This window comes from Solanum pennellii, chromosome 7 (assembly GCF_001406875.1).
Source record: "Solanum pennellii chromosome 7, SPENNV200".
Classification (NCBI taxonomy): domain Eukaryota; kingdom Viridiplantae; phylum Streptophyta; class Magnoliopsida; order Solanales; family Solanaceae; genus Solanum; species Solanum pennellii.
In genome coordinates this window covers 66,293,239-66,309,965 of record NC_028643.1, presented here as the reverse complement: position 1 = coordinate 66,309,965, position 16,727 = coordinate 66,293,239, and the positions used below count along the sequence as shown (strand labels likewise).

The 16,727-nt window shown below is 35.8% G+C and overlaps 1 protein-coding gene across 2 annotated transcripts; it reads right to left on the bottom strand.

Annotated features, from left to right (window-relative positions):
• Nucleotides 1-1,698: 1,698 nt before the first annotated feature.
• LOC107026405 lies at nucleotides 1,699-15,270 on the bottom strand. Of its 2 annotated transcripts, none has more exons than XM_015227359.2 (11): nucleotides 14,261-15,270; nucleotides 13,414-13,690; nucleotides 13,037-13,222; nucleotides 10,522-10,674; nucleotides 9,979-10,434; nucleotides 7,582-9,825; nucleotides 6,732-6,925; nucleotides 6,493-6,648; nucleotides 4,979-5,213; nucleotides 3,700-4,010; nucleotides 1,699-2,542 (listed from the first exon to the last, which is right to left on the bottom strand). In XM_015227359.2, exons 1-11 carry the CDS (start codon nucleotides 15,007-15,009, stop codon nucleotides 2,239-2,241), a joined length of 5,265 nt encoding a protein of 1,754 aa, XP_015082845.1. In that variant the 5' UTR covers nucleotides 15,010-15,270; the 3' UTR covers nucleotides 1,699-2,238. The 2 variants fall into 2 exon arrangements, with proteins under 2 accessions (XP_015082845.1, XP_027774266.1); XM_027918465.1 differs by having other exon boundaries at nucleotides 13,414-13,711; nucleotides 14,261-14,388.
• Nucleotides 15,271-16,727: the final 1,457 nt, after the last annotated feature.

Sequence of the window (16,727 nt, the reverse complement as noted above, 5' to 3'; positions counted from 1 at the left end):
TTAAAAAGACAGCCATCGATGCAAAGAAACAGAGACAACTCCTTTGGCATCTTGCTAAAAAATCATCTATGCCCTCTTTATTTTTATTAGGCTTAAGTCACCTATAGCCCCTCAAAGTTGTCCGGAAAATTCATTTAGACACCTCAACTAATACTTGTACCAATTAAACACCTTTACCCTCCCAAATTTGAACTATTTAAACATTTTTTTGACAATAAGCTAAAAGTATAATGTGTATGAAATAGACTCGCGATGACATGACAATTTGATGAATTAAATACTGACATTTGGTATTTTGGAGTACAAAAAAATTATTTTAAAATGTATTATAAAGTAAAAGAAAAAAAATTTTTATGTTAAAAATTAAAAAAAAATCGTATAAATCCTGTAACTTACCTACTCTTCTATTCCATGGAGTCCAAAACCCCTCTCCCTCTATAGTGCCCCACCCCCAACGGCAACCCTCCTCTGTAAATATTCTATTATTTTCGAATCTTCTTGGTTCATCTGCATCATAGAATTCAAGCAAACTGATTAAGATTTATTGCTATTTTTGATGAGTTACGGAAGAGTTGGCCATAGTTAAAATAAAATTTAATTGTCTTCCTCGTTTCATTTTTGACGAAAAGATGAACTTCGTCAGAAAATTAATCAGTTCCAATGAATATTGTCGGAAAAAATAGAGTTATGTCGAATTTCTTTTTGAGTTCCATAGGTGATTATATTTTTCGATTGAAGAACACCCTTATAAAAATGTGAGCAAAATAAAAAATAAATAAGAAAATCCTTTAACAAAATTCACACAAATCTCCATCAGTTTAACTCCAAAACACTACATTACCAACAAAGAAAAAAAGTTCAAAATTTCAAGCTCTCTATAAATTCAATGCCGATAACGATGGTGGCTGCCATGGCGGCAATGAAGGTACCACCAATCCTAGTATGATGGCATTAGAAAAACAAAAAACAGTGATGGAGGTAGAAGTGAAGTATCCGGTGAAAAAACTACGAAGAAGATGGATGTATAATGACGGCAATGGCTGGTGCGGTGGAGGAAGTGATCTGTAAAGAGGGAGAAAGAAAAAGAACATCTTTTCCTAAATAAAGCCTAACTAAAGACCTCTCACGCACCTCCTTGGGGTGAATCACAAACAATAATGTACCATGTAAGCAAAAAATGTTCAGATGGTTCAAATTTGGGAGGGTGGGTAGAGGTGTTCAATAGGTACAAATCTTAGTTGAGATGTCTAAGTGAATTCTGCGAACAACTTTAAAGGGCCGTAGATGACTTAAGCCTTTTTATTAAATACATGATGAAACTATCAACACTTTATCACATTCCCTCTTTATTTTTTTCACACCAAAAAACCGATTTAAAATCGGCGAACTAAACTGAACCGATCTGGTTTGGTAAAAACTATGGTGAACATTTTTCTAAAATCGAATACCAAAAAATCGAACTGAAATTTAATTAAATCGAACCGAATTAAAACGATGCACTAATATGCTAATTATCAATTCATGAATTGAGTGCATCGTTATAAATATAAAAACGTACACATAATATACAGATATAAAAGTGATATATAATGAGTATTATCAATTCATGTGATGGGTTTAGGGAGAAGAAATCAAGAGAACACTAACTTTCGTTACAGTCCGGAACTTTTTAGAGCATATACGATGATCCAATGGAGATGGCCATAAATTCTTCATTTATATTTTGAGAAAATCACTTGTGTTCCATAAAAGTATTTTACAGGATACCAAAGCACACCCTGAATCTAAAATTTGAAAGAAAATATTTTCAGCAAAAGGAAGTGACTTATAGAGTTTGAACAACTTGCTCTTCCAGTTTTGTACAACTTCAGTGGTAAATGATTTCTGTTTCATTCCTTGCAGTCGAAAAGTATAACTACTCACATGTACATGTATAAAGTGGAAATAAAGAGGTTTCTTGAAATTCCCGTTTACACTTTTCACTTGGCTACAAAATTTGCCTCATTTATACACTTATAAACAACTTTGCTCAAGGAGAGCTTTCTGCCTAGCAACATAGATCCACTGCCACAGTTTTTGCTCAGTACAATTATCTCACTTGCTCTTTCCAATATAAGCAACCTGTAGTATGTACCAGACAACCGGCAAAAGCAACCAACATCTCAGCTTCCTTAAAGAAGCAGGTTGTATTTGGGTTACATGTTAACCAATCTTTGCCAATACAAAGTTACATACATTTCATTCCTTGATTTTCCTGGCTATTTTCTTCCTATGAAGAGGCTCCACAGGGTACAGAAGTATTGCCAGTGACAAAGCAAACGCAAGGCCAACTACTCCACTAAATGGTTGAGCTGGAGAAGACCCCGTGAACCATGGAGGGAATTTTGGTAAATAAGTCAAAAAGAAACCAGTCTGTAAAATATGACTACAAGCCAGTATCCCTGAACGCAGCCCAATTGCAAGGAAGAGGCTTTGGCTTCTTTGTCGAACACCTGCAAGAGCCAGTGACAATAGCCACAAACTCGGCACTGCCCAAGGTGACCTGAAAAGCAATTTTAGAATATGAAACATAATCACTTCCCTGGAAATTCAGTTGCATAGCAGAACAAAAAGGGTAGTGCTGTAGTAGCATTAAGAAAGGCAATCAATCATACAGATAAAACTTTCTGGTGTTTTAGTCACCTTTCAATGGCTCCCTTAATTATGTGTGAGGAATTGCACAATTGAGTAATGGGTAGCTTTAGGAGAGAAAAGTCCCCTTTATATTCTCCACCCATCTGCGGAGGGTTTCCATATCCGTCTCCGCGGAGATCTCCAGATAGTAAGACATTATCGCCTTCACGGCACTGGACTATATTTAAGACCTTCTTAGGAAAGTCTCTATCCTTCTTACAGTCAATCATTCCTAAAGTCAAGACATTGAAGACAGTAAAGGGGAATCTGCTATTTTGGGGTGGGTCCAGGCCCGAGAGGGTGCATCTGAAGAGGCAAGGGCAAGATTGCAGTATTGAAGAAGGGATTACATAGGACAACTAGGACCAACATGTAATTAGTAAGGATCTGTATGTAATTAATAGAAGTTAGAGGTTTAGTTAGCAAAAGTTAGTTATGTTAGTTACAACAATATTTTAGCTTCATAGTCTGTATCTATGTTGCTCGGACTCTTCAAAAAAGTCAATGGGTGCGTGTCGTATTCGCCAAAAGTAGTGTATTTTTGGAGAATCCAAGACAGTCGCGGAATCAAAAAGTGGAGAGTCCACGCAAGTAAGGTCTGTATAAATGTGGTAGATGACAGATTCATTTTCAATCAATGAAGTTCAGTTCTCATCCTCTCTAAATCTTCTTACTTGCGTGTAGAACATTCCTGATTGAAAAGGAATTATTCTTCAAGATATCAAATAGACAGGAGGCACATGTATGCAAGACAAAAGAGCACTAAGTAGAACTAAACAAATACAGGGAAAAGATTCTCAAGATACCCTTAATTCAATCATTCAATTATTTCTCAAGTTCCAAAAGATCAAAAATAAGGCAGCTTAAAGAAATTGATGAATATCCCCCAGATGATCGAAATTCGAAGCTGTAATGAAAAGAAAAAATAAAAAAATTGGCAGCTTGGAGGACAAGTAACCTAAAAACTCAGGCTACATAGATACATGTCAAAAGCCTAAATGCATTGGATCAAGAATGAGGGTGCACCTTTGAAACAAAGCAAATCCGAGTCCAGAAATTATAATTCCACGATAATATCCCAGGTCAGCAGCAATTTCGTCAGGCAACCATGACCTGAAAAGAAGCTCCTCAACAGTGGCAACACTTGTTGCCGTTGCAACTCCTTGAACAAATAAAACAAATATCCGACCATACACCTTTAGCCAGGTTAAAGCTGCTGATGAGGTTGGAGGAGCCATGGGAAAACGGAAATCAACACAGCCAATTAAGGAGTTTACAGAATATATTAGCAAAACAAGGATGGTTCCTCCAAATAAACCTTTCAGAAAACTCTGTACCTGCAAGAAAGGCAGGAAGCATCTGAGTAATGCAATTAAAATAGATTATCCTTCTAAGCTTTAAATATGTTACTTAGAGAAACATAAAAATTCATGGCCAACATCAGAACTGATTCTTAAAGAATGCCAGCATAACTCATATTACGGTTTCATGATTAAAGATAAAGACAGAAAATGAGGTACATCACTAGATTCTCCCTCTTCCAATCCATGTTACCACCGACATAAAGGGGGAAAATAAAGAAAAAGATCACTTGATGGAAAAGTTATTGCTAAAGATATGATTTCTTTGCCATATTTGATGAGAACTGTTACAAATGAGCTGGATTGTGCTCAATTTCATTTTTGTTATGAAGAAACAAAGAAATCTTATAAATAAGAAAACAGCAGAAAGTAAAGGAAAAGAAAAGGAAAAGTAGGTTCTCGTTCAACATATCTGACATTTCTTAGTACTGCAACAACATATGAAGGCCTATACCTAGGTATTCATACCTAATTACATTGGTTAATATGAAAAAAAGAGCTTAATGTAGGTCACATTGTAATAAATGGAAATCGAAATGGTTAGACTGCAAGAATGTGAACTTAGTCTCCTATCTCTATTTGTAACAAAAACCATGAAAGTATGATTATCTCATTACATTACAGCATATATCTGTTCCAGATACTTTTCTAGACTGTTGTGTTTCATTGAATTCCAAAAAACAAGAAAATGAGTAATTGGTGTTGAATTTAACAGTGTGAGATTATCTCAACCTCAATCGAGTGATGAGATCCCACTGAGGAGCACAAAGAAGTTAGAGAGAAGAAAGGGAAGAAGCCTTATTCACTTGTCTGATGACCCTTCAAAACCATAATTACAGTATTACAGAACAAAGAGAGACTTGGATAGGCAGATGCTTCCTCAAGAAGTTGTTACTTTGTCAACTTTAAAGCATTAGTTGACTGTTAACAAAGAGAACTTTTACCTTATGCATTGAAGTCATATCTAGTCCATACTGCTCAAGCGGTTTCTCATAGCCACGTATTCTTTTGCCCCATAGAGTTACTAGTAAGAAAATAGACATGTAGAGGCCAATAATACAAATAATCTCAGCAGTCCTGGATGGCTTCTTTGTTGTCCAACTTTGCACAAGTGTAGGCAGAAATGGAACGAACACTGGTGACCATAAAACAAGCACCATACAAACAAATGCAAGAATCCTGGTAGAAGTTCCAGAGTCGAACAACATCAGTATGAGAGCATGTCAAGCTGAGTGAAATGACAGAGAGCTCAGTCTAAAAACATGTTGACACATAGCTAAAATTTGCAGAATGAATGAAGGCCCCAACAATTCTAAAAGATGGGGCAGCAAAAAAGGGTTGAAAATGTCTCTCAATAATTATTAAGCATATGAGAGCTTTGAATAGCCAACTTAACCAAAAAATCTGCATAATTAAAATTTCAAAAATCATAAAGTATCTCAACAACTAAAACAACTTAACAAAAGTTTAAATTTCATACTAAACCTAGGCAACTTACTATGCTAAAGTATACTACAGTAACTGAAAGCAATTTTCAACAGGATCTGAAGTATGGCATCTCAAGATTAACTGCACCATCCCAATTGTTATATTGAAGATCTGTAAATAAGTAGCTGCATCTCTGCTTGTTCTAAAAGAACAACAAAGATCATCAGAGGGCTGCTTCTCACTAGGGAGGTCAAACGAATATATGTGGTTAAGGAACGGCCGAAGTCCGGAAGGTAAACTACTTAATTACTTGTTCCGAGATCCCCACATTCCTATGACTAAGGCGCAATTACGAAGAAGAAATAATTTGATGCAGAAGGCCGTTTCTTAATTTTCAGAATAACAAATCTCCCTGAATGTGAATGCTGGGACTAGAGGTTTCCTCACTCGTGTTTTCATCCAGACTAAAGAAAGAGGTTAAAGTAGGGTGATTTCCAGAAACAAGAATTTCCTTCACTCATGTTCTCATCCAGACTAAAGAAAGAGGTGAAAATATGACAGAAGCGTTGAAAGGTAATCACTAAAGTAATTCAGTCATTAATGCAAATGGAGGTATCTATTCAGTGCAGACTAAATTCACCAACCAATGCCAATAACTATGAGCAAGGGTACAAATTTTGCCTATAATCATATCAGTTTCAGCATCTAAGCATGTAGAAGAGTAAGAAGAAGAAACAAACAGCCACAATATGATTTCTTGCAATTCTTGGAAAATAAGTGTTGCTTAATCCAGAAACATTCCTCTAGTTAATGCAGTAGAAGATTCAAATTATTTCCTTTTTCAGTAAGATTCATATTATTTCCTTTAATCACAAAATTTAACACACTACCAAATAAAAGCGTTTAGAGATGAATTTTGCTTTAAAACAAAGATTTTATCAATGTGTAAGTTAATTCTTTCATCCCGCACCCTAGAACATAGATAAAAGACACACTGTTCTTTTTAGAATAAAATGATGCAATATCTTACCTCTGGAACAAAGGACGTTCAGCTATGCGCAGAAATGAAATGAGCCTGTCAGTTAGACTAATAGCACCTCGTATACCACCCCAAAGCAATGCAACTTTTGCGACCAATTTCAGAATGCCACCCTTCTGCCCCAACTCCGCCAATATCGACACCAGCCTATTTAAGAAAAGAGGATAACGAGTGGATTTTGAGAAAAAATTGAAGTAAAAAATAAAAGCATGTCGTGAAAATTATAACACCTTTCATGATCCACCGCACCATCTTCTTTCATAGGCACCACAGGAGCAGCTACAGACATGGCTTTCTCAGCAAGGCTTGTGACTATGTTGTTGTTAGTTTTATCAACTGTTTCCTCATCAGCCTTGCCCACTTCTTTGCTTTGATTTTTCTCATCCTCAAAGGTTTTTGAATAACCCTCAAAAGTTTCAGCATCCTTAAAGCAAATACGCATGATCTATCAGAGATGTATAGGAGAAAAAATGGCACAGATGAATTAAGAAATAATGGGCAGTATAAAATATTAGCTCTTCCCTTTATGAAAATACTCCTTATACCCCCCCCCCCCAAAAAAAAAAAAAATCTGATAAAGAAACAATCAGATGGTTTACCCCAAAAACACAGTAAGAAGCCAGGACAACATAAAATTCCACTGAATTTTGTCCAAAATGTTCGATGCATTCTGCTCAAGGTGAAGGTAGACTTCGGTCTCTTTAGGCCATTAAAAATATGGAAGTCAGTTCTCAAAAGTCAAAAATATGATAGCCATGTCCCAGTTCATGACATCACTCCACCATATAGAGGCTAATGTTAATGCCCTCCCACTTTTTTCCCAGGGTAAAGAATTTAAAACATCTGTCAAACAAAGATATTCAATTGAGAGCTCTGGTCAATCTCTACAGCAAAATGGTGGAAAAGTAGTTTTTCAATTTTGAAAAATGCATGAGAGATTGGAACATGCCAAGAACTAGCCTAGATGGACTATGTAAGGCAGGTGATAACTCATAATGTTGAATAATTAGTAAGGTTGTCAGTTATCGCAACCCTCTCTAAGTAATTCTCAACCAGCCAACTTTTTTATGTTGATTTTACCTGTTGAGGGACAAGCAGTACCGATGCTCCGAGGGCTGCCGTAACAGCTCCAACCATAACAGAATTTCCCTCTGAATTTTCTGAATCAGCTGCTCCCTCAACTTGGCAAGTTGGACTCTGCAATCTATACACTTGTTCATTAGGATGCATTTCATTAATCCTCTTGCTGGCTGTTGGGATAGAATCTACTTTCTCCAGTTCACTTCTTTCATCAAGGATCAACTCTTTGCTTTGGCCATTTACTTCTTCTGCATATACATCAAAAAACTTTCTCAAAGAAGCCAAGCTGCAGCCTACAATAACTCCAACAGGCAATGTCCTTCTCAAATAACTAGTTCCCTGAACTGCTGATGAAATAGCATGTACAACATGCTCTGCATGAAGTGTACCCACTTTCCCTGAAGTACGGTCCTTACTCTTGATAAATGAAATAAGCTCCTCTTCATGCCCCACAGCCTCACAGATAGAATTCACAACATGTTCCAGTTCATTGGAGAGTTTGGGCTGCATTTCCTCCAGGTCTTCAGCACTTACTTTCCGTCCAACTTCGACCTTTAAAGCATCCACTATAGTATTTCCTAAAAATAAAGCAGATCCATGAGTGGTGTCATTATTAACTTCAACATTCTCATCAGAGTTGTTTGAAGTCACACATTCTTCATCAGGATTCTGGTTTTCAGGGTCAAATATTACATAAGATGGTTCAATAACATTATCCATATTATTATTTTTCATAGGGGAATCATGCTGCATCTCCACATGACTTTTTTCATCAGCTGCAACACGATCAGATATGCCACTATTACTCCCAGTCTGCTCCAAAAGTTGCCATTGTCCTTCTTCTGGGAAGTAGTCCAGAAACAAAGCTGTTGTGGTATCTAAATCTAATGGTTTGGTTATCACAGCCTTTGAACTTAAATAGCTTCGAAGATATTCTTTGTAAAGTGGGTCTCCAGAGAAATTGGTATTCATGTAGACAGGAACAGTTTTTTTAATGTAATTCAAAGACTTAAGTGAATCCCCTGGAGGAACCTCTCCATTGACAACATTTTTTCTCTTCAAATCACCTTCTGTGTGGTTTTCTCTGTCACTTTCTTGAAAATCGACGGTATTACTTTCAACTTTACCAAATAAATCTGTTTCATATTTTGCTTGGGAATCTGAAATCACTTCGCTCTCTCTCTTCTCAACATCATCTAAATCGTGGTTTTCAACCATACGGCTAGTATTTTGATCAAGAACCTTGTCTTTGTCCGTAAGTCCATCCTCATAGTCCCCATCCTTGGTTCCACTTTTCTCAAGTCCATCTTTACCGTCTCCGTTCTGGATTTCACTTTCTGTGTTTCTTACCCCATCCAACTGATTAATCATATCTTCAAGTACATGAAATACACTGTTAACTGCTAACTGAGTTGAATCATCAATTCCAGTCAGGGCATCCAGTGCTTGAGAAACATCAAAGCTTTGGGAAATGGCATTGGGAATTATTTGATTTGAATTGGTCTGCGTACTTCTTTCTTCTCTTTTGACATTATCAGAACCTACATTTTCCATAGCGTTGGTCTCAGAAGGCGATGCCGCAAGTAATGTTTTTTCATCTATCTGGGGGGAAGATGTTGACTTGTTCTGATCACTACACATATCAGTAATTTTTTCTTCCTTTTGTTGGGTAGAGATCACTTCTTTCAAGTCCGTCTGATATTTCCCACCATCATGCTGCACTTTGGATTGCTCAGCAATCACTTTATCAGTGTCACCATCCACCTCAGACCCACTTGAACTCTCAACCTTAGCTCCAGCTTTAGACTCAATTTCTATGCAATCAGAAGTTAGGGCAGTTCTTTCTACAGAAAGATCTGCACTTTCATTGTTATCTAAAGCAGGAACTACACCTCTATCTACAGATTTTTGCACGTTATCCACTGCCTCAGGTTCTGAAACAAGCTCTTGAGAACTCTTGTCTATGCTAGAGTCATTCTTATCAAATTCATCTGAAAAATCGCTAGCCCTCGTCTCCGCATTTGATAAGTCAGAAGTTTCACTTCCACCGTCTGTATTTGACATTGAGCTTGATGTCACGTTTGGAGTATGTCCAACACTTTGTAGTCCATCAAATTTGAGATTTGAACCTTGATTGTGCAAAATTCCAGAGACAGCAGTTGTAAGCTTTCCACGAACATCATCAGGAACAGCATCTTGCAATGCTTTCATTATTGTCTCCCCTTGACCAACAGCCGTCAGGACCTGCCACAGTTTAGTATAGGTCAGGTCTTGAAGATGTATTACCAAAGTTATCTAGCCTCTCCAATGAGTAGAGTCAGCTCAGTTTACCTCCAAAATAAAAACAAATTGTTTCAACAAATTACCACAAGTCATAAGGCAACAGATAAGAAGTACCTTCTTCTTCTGTTCTTCTGTTAGGGTGTCAGGCATTGTCACATCAAGCATATTCATGACCACTTCTGCAGTCTGTAGCACTTGGCCTCTTTCACCATCAACAGGACTTCCAGCCTCATCTTCTCTTGGTTCTGCATCATCAGCACTACCATTTTCTAAGGTGATATAGGGTTCTTGTAGCTGTACAGTGCTTCTGAGACCTTTAAAATCTCTTCCACATCTTGAATAAATCGTTTCTTCAATATCTTTTCCTTCAAGTATTTTCAGTGACGGATCCAGGGAGCAACTATCTAAATCATCTGAGTTCGGAAGATTCAAGAGCTTGTTTGATCTAAAACTTCTATCAGATGGTCCGCCCACAAGCGTAACATCCTTGGACAGATTAATGCTTACATCAACATCTTCCAGAAGAGGATGACGACCCTTCAAAAGTCCAACCTCCACAGCTGTGAGCCACTGCAGTCAAGAATTTTGGGAATCAAATATATAGGGAGTATGGAGGAGCAAAACTGAACCATGACGGATGACTGTTACGACCGTCACCTCAATTGTAAGATTCTGGAACCAAGATAGAGTTGATCTGCTATTTGTTGTTTCATTATGTGGAAAGTAAGAGCACAAAAGTAGGCTTGTGTATGGGTTTTCTGCTATTGAACTGCGTGGAACAGAGAACAAGGGGGCTGACCCTTCATCACTCTGAAACATCAAAGAAAGCACAAATTTCATGATTGGTCCCAACTTATAATGAATTTTCAGGACAATGCATATAGAATAAACCATGTTGAAACTTGAATATACGTTCTGCATACAGATATTTAACTGTTCTCTTTCTGATTGCAGCAGTTAACAAATTTCAAGCCTGCAGGTGGTCTCTTCAAAAAGTGAAGCAACACTATTTTTTTTTATTGACACCAGATAATGAAATGGCCTTTAAATTATCCAGAAATGACCACAAGAGATTACAGCCTCCAAGAATTATTTATCAGGGCATTGTCCATATCCCATCATATTCCTCCCTTTCCCTTTATATCCAGGGGGTACAAGATTATTTAAACATGCAATGCTTCATAGCTTTATTAACTATACGGAATAGAATCGAAAGAATATAGGGGTAACAAATCCCTGTGGTAAATCATATGTTATGTCCTATATTCTTGACAGATATCCGATTACATATTTTGAACAGCATCCAACATCTCCTGCACTTACTCTTAAGCCACTGGATGACATTCAAAACAAAGAAAAATGACCAAAATCATCCCTTAAGTTATGGGTTGGTTAAATTTGTCCATCTATAAACATTATTCTGAACACAAAAATTCATCTTAGTTCGCAAACCAGGGAAACTTTTAATCCATCCAAGCTGATTCCGTTCAGTATTAACAGGATAAACCTGAACCTTTCCCCACCCATCACCTTTTTTCTCCTCCTTTTTTTTAAAAAAAACTTTTTCCCAATAAAACTCCTCTCCATCTACTGTGTATCTACCAAAAATTTAACAGTGTTCTTTGTTCAATCCTAAGGGATTTTACAACACCAACATGCCCAGAATAGTCCCAGTTCTTTTGTTAGTGGGGTTTCTTGTATTATTTGGAAAACTCACGGATGGTTTACCTTAGAAATTTGCACTTGCACTATTACTGTCTGACATGGTTCTGTTCTACACATGAATGCCTTCTTACTCTTTCTTAATCTCCTTGTTGTTTCACACTCTGCGACTCAAATTATTCCTTATGACCTTCAAAGTTGCTACTAGTGTGTATCTTTAGTAACTAGGGAACCAGAGGTGCTTTGACATTGATCAAATAAAATAAAAGAGTTAAAAGTGTGTAAAACACACTTAAAACTATCCCAATTTTTTGAGTTTCATACCTGAACTATTCAGAGTGTGAGTTTCCTACTTGAACTATCATCCAATACTCAGCAAAACACACCTCGACTAATTTCTGGTGATATGTGTACAATCTCTTTTGTTTAAAAGTTCTGCTACATGGCACTCCACGTGGATGATACTTCCACCATGGCAAATCTAAACAAATTCATATTAGACTAAAGGTTAAAACTAAAATTCATATTAGACTAAAGGTTAAAACTATCACCATATAAATTAATTTATTCCAACCGTTGCATCAACCATCTTATTCTCCACCTTCTTAGGCGTGGTCTCATCTCTGCCGTGGCATATCTCCAACTTGAAAGGGGAGAATTTAGGGCTTTAAAGAATCCAACTAAAAATATATTTAAAAAATTTGATGTGTCAACAAATAAAGTCTTTATATATTCCAGGTGAACGAAGATTTTATGAACAAATGCGCCTAGAAGCATTTCTAGACAAACATTTGTTCTAGTCAATATCTAGGTGTGATTTGCTAACCATTGGGTGGTAATTCAGGTGGGAAACTCACACTCTCAATAGTTTAGGTATGAAACTCAACAAAGTGGGTTATTTTAGGAGTGTTTTTGACCCTTAACTAAAAATAAGAACAAAGGAGGTGCTTTAAATTGAATAGCTTCTGGTCTTCGGAATCCAATCTTTTCTTCCTATGTAATAAGATTCCTCAACGGCATCAGGTATATCATCTCCTAAGCTAATTGAGCTGAAAGAAGAAGATCGTATTGTTCTTAACCTTGTATTTCTCCCCCAAAGTACAGCAATTAGTTTTAAAGGATCATTTAAATTTCAGGCTCTGGACAAGAAATAGATTGGAATGAATAATCAAGGCATAGCAGAATTTGGAAAAAAAATTCCTGCTTTTTATTTTTCAAGATGTGCACTGAATCTGCAGAAGTGCGCTTAGTTAATGACAAAAATGTTGATGGTGCTGCAGAGATCACATCTTGATAAGAATGAACATGGTGGTGATCTATGACAACAACTAAGAAGCAAGAGGTGGCAAGAAGGGAAGGGGAAGGGGTGCTCTGTTAAAACTTGATGGAATTAGTTTGGATGGACAAAAAGAGTCCCTATTTTACAAAGTTAAGAGTTTTTTTTAATGTTCAATGCAATATTAGAGAGACAAATTTAAACTCACCATTTACTGAATGGACAAAATGTTACCTGTATAAAAAGTAGAGGAATCTTTACTTTGCCAACCACATCCCTTGTACTGGATTTTGCATAGAAATCCTCAATAGCATTATAACCATAAGACACCATTGATATTGCTTTCTCAAAGTCCCTAACAGATGTTGCCAAAAGAGCATTTTCAACATCAAAGCCTTTTCCACGACCTTGAAATAGTTCCTGCACACATCTTATAGATGTTAAAGAGGAGTCAAACTTTTATGATATTCTTAAACATGGTGGCAACAACATTCAGAGCACTGCCTTATACAACAAACTGAACATTGAGAAGTCATTAAGCATGCGTCAAACAAAAAACTCCAGATGACAATCCCTCACTGACAGCTTTATGTAAGGACAGAGTTCTTTACCATGTTAGATCTCAATATATCTATTAAGCCCCGTGTGAGCTTTTGGTCTAAATCAATGTGATAAGGTGTGGTTCTTGTTGCTTCCTCTAGGTCAAAAGGATTGTTTATGCACGTAGCAGCTGTAAGAGGTGTTTTTTCTCCAACCTCAGCCAGATACTTTGTCAACATGTTAGCGCCATAACCCCAGGCCACACTCATTACTGTTGACCACGGCCTTTTCTTGTTGATAAATTGGACAACTGTGGAGATATCATCGCTGTCAGCAGCTGTAAATAACCTACATCAATAAAGTAGTCATCTGTTCTTCCATTAGCTTATTACAAGAGACATGATAAAGGCCACCAGTGGAAGCAATAAATTTTAAACTATCACAAGCCAAATCACAATTTCCATTTAAACCTGTGAGTTCTTCCATAAACTAAAAAGGATAATCTCATTTCTGAACTAGTAAGGTTTGCACACAAAAGTACGGGAAGGCTGTGAAGAATGCTAAGTAAAACCTACAATACTCCTTCCTTATTTTGATAACAAGCAATCCCTAAGTATAAACTGTGTGTGACAGCACCTAGTTAGTTCGAATGCCAGAAAGCTTAACAGGATGCTGCAGTTACCAGATTGAAGCACTAAAACTAATAGTAACGACTAGCTGGGAAAAGAAACCAAAACATAAATTCTTATATCTGCACCAAATACAATACTAATTTCTTATGATTATCACGAACAAACAGTAGTAGTTTTGCATTCAGTTCAGAACAGGATATACATACTATGCTGCATTTAAACGAAACAAATGTAGAATAATACAAGTACAACAAATTCACTAGTAGAATGAGATTGCATTTCTCACCTGGCAGTTGTCAATGGTGAACCCGCACAACCTCTAGGATTCATGACAACAGGAAAACACCCTCTCCTCAAACTCTCAACAACAAATTCTCGAATATTCTTATCCATACTTCCCTCAGTAGTTCCCGGAACAATCACCAAAGTCGAATCCAATCCATATTCCTCTTCCAAGTTCAAATTCGCCGGCCAATCCAGCGACATAACTCCTCCATCCTCCGTACTCAAACACACTCTCTGATACACCAACTTCTCATCACAACACTCATAATCCCTCACCTGAATTCTCCCACTATCTAGCCTCAGGAAATGTCTATCTTCCTTCACAAGCCTCTCATTCGCATCCTCCATAAGCTCACTATCCTGAAACGATATAGATGGACAGCGTAATACAACAAATCGATTAAACGGCGTCGGACTAGTGAATAAGATCCATTCTCCGAGTTCCGGAACAGAAGTTTCTAGAAGTTTTACTGACGTTTGCGATTGAGATAGGTAGAGAGCAAAACCAGATACAAAACCTAGAGCTGGAGCAATTAAATCGAGTGAATTTACAGAAGGAAATTGCGAAACTATGTTTTGAAATAGATTATGTAATGGCATATGATTTAAATTCATAATAGCGACAACTGTATGACGACGACGACGACGCTGATCCCATTTCAATCTCCGATGCTTCCATCGGCAATGAAGTGTTCTTCTCTGCAACGTTGAAGGAAACTGAAAATAACTGCTACTACATGAAAAACTCATGGAATTCCAATGAGATTGATGTTGAAGGGTAATAGTTTATGGAGAAGTAATAGAAAGGGTAGAAGCTCGAGAAGCAGCTAGCGAAGAGAGAGAAATCCAAACGGTGGAGAATAACAGTACGCGGGGACTGAAAAAGAGCGCTCGTGGGCCAAGATGTGGGAGTTCAGTTACGGTTGAAAATGGAGCTTGTGGGTCCATTTCTCCAAAGAGCGCGCTAAAGGGCTCCTTGCGTGGCGGAACAGCATGCGGTTGCTTCTTGTGTGCGCCTTCAAACAACACCACTCAGCTTTTCATATTCTGCCAAAAAAAAGTCGTTTTTTATTATTTTTTTATAAAATAAGCTGTGAAGGCTAAAATCCTCTTTAATTATTCAAAATAAAGCGCATATATTTTTATATTTAAGAAAAGGTCATATATGTCTCTAAATTATTTGGAAAAATTTAGATATACTCCGTTTAAAATTTCATTCATTCATGTTTTTGTCGTTTTAACTTTTGGCATAAATATGCCTTTATGGGCGTTAGTTAGTATGCTAGACATATTCAACTCATTTTTCATTTATTTATATGTCACATGGAATTGTCATGTTATTTTCACCTTACCGCGTGATATTTATAAGTCTTGTTGAGTTAATTAATTGATTAAGATTATGGGGCTTTGCTTGATCATTGCACTTGTTGACTTAATGAGGGTTCGTGGGTAATTGTCTTGCTTTGATTATGTTGTAATGACTCTTATTCATGATTGTGGTTATTATAACTTGATGATAGAAAATGGAAAGGGATTCGGAACCATAAACACCTAATTCGACCCATAAATCAACTCCCCTTTTTAATAAACTATCTGACCCTTTTTAACAATTTCGTTTAATGTTGTTTATTTTTTTTTTGATTAATTTCGAAAATGAGTAATTGATTAATAAAAAAAATAGGAAAAATATGAAAAAAAATATAAAATTAATGTCAAAAATTCATAAATATATATAATAACCTTAAATACAACAATTTCAATAATTTTTTAAAATTTTTATTTTTCGATAAATCTCGAAAATGAGTAATTAATTAATAAAAAATATTAAAAGTATGAAACAAATATAAAATTAACGCCAAAAGTTCATAAATAAATATACTAACCTTTAATTCTACAAAAAAATAATTTTTATTTTTTCGAAAAATCTCAAAAATGAGTAATTTATTAATAAAAATATAAAATTTACGCCAAAATTCACAAATAAATATAGTAACCTTAAATTCAATAACTTTAACAAATTTTTTTAATTTTTATTTTTTTCAATAAATCTAAAAAATAATTAATTGATTAATAAAAAGTAGAAAAATATGAAAAAACTATAAAATTAACGCTTAAAAATCACAAATAAATATAGTAACCTTAAATTCAACATTTTCAAAAAAAAATTATTTTATATTTTTCATATTTTCCTATTTTTTAATTATTCAATTACTCATTTTTAGGATTTATCAAAAAAATAAAAATTAAACAAATTTGTTGAAATTGTTAAATTTAAGGTTACTATATTTATTTTTGAATTTTTGCGTAAATTTTATAAAAAAAATTCATATTTTTCCTATTTTTTATTAATAAATTACTCATTTTCGTGATTTGCCGAAAAAATTAAAAGAATATTGAAATTGTTGAATTTAAGGTTACTATATTTATTTTTGAATTTTTTGCATTAATTTTATATTTTTTTCATATTT

Bases quoted from the DNA above. Each gene is read 5' to 3' on its own strand.
- LOC107026405 (XM_015227359.2), bottom strand. From the start codon at position 15,009: ATGAGTTTTTCATGTAGTAGCAGTTATTTTCAGTTTCCTTCAACGTTG. The intron at 9,826-9,978 runs GTACTTCTTATC...AAACTGTGGCAG, and splicing joins CAGAAGAACAGAAGAAGAAG to GTCCTGACGGCTGTTGGTCA. The intron at 4,011-4,978 runs GTAAAAGTTCTC...CCTTTCTTGCAG, and splicing joins ATATGACTTCAATGCATAAG to GTACAGAGTTTTCTGAAAGG.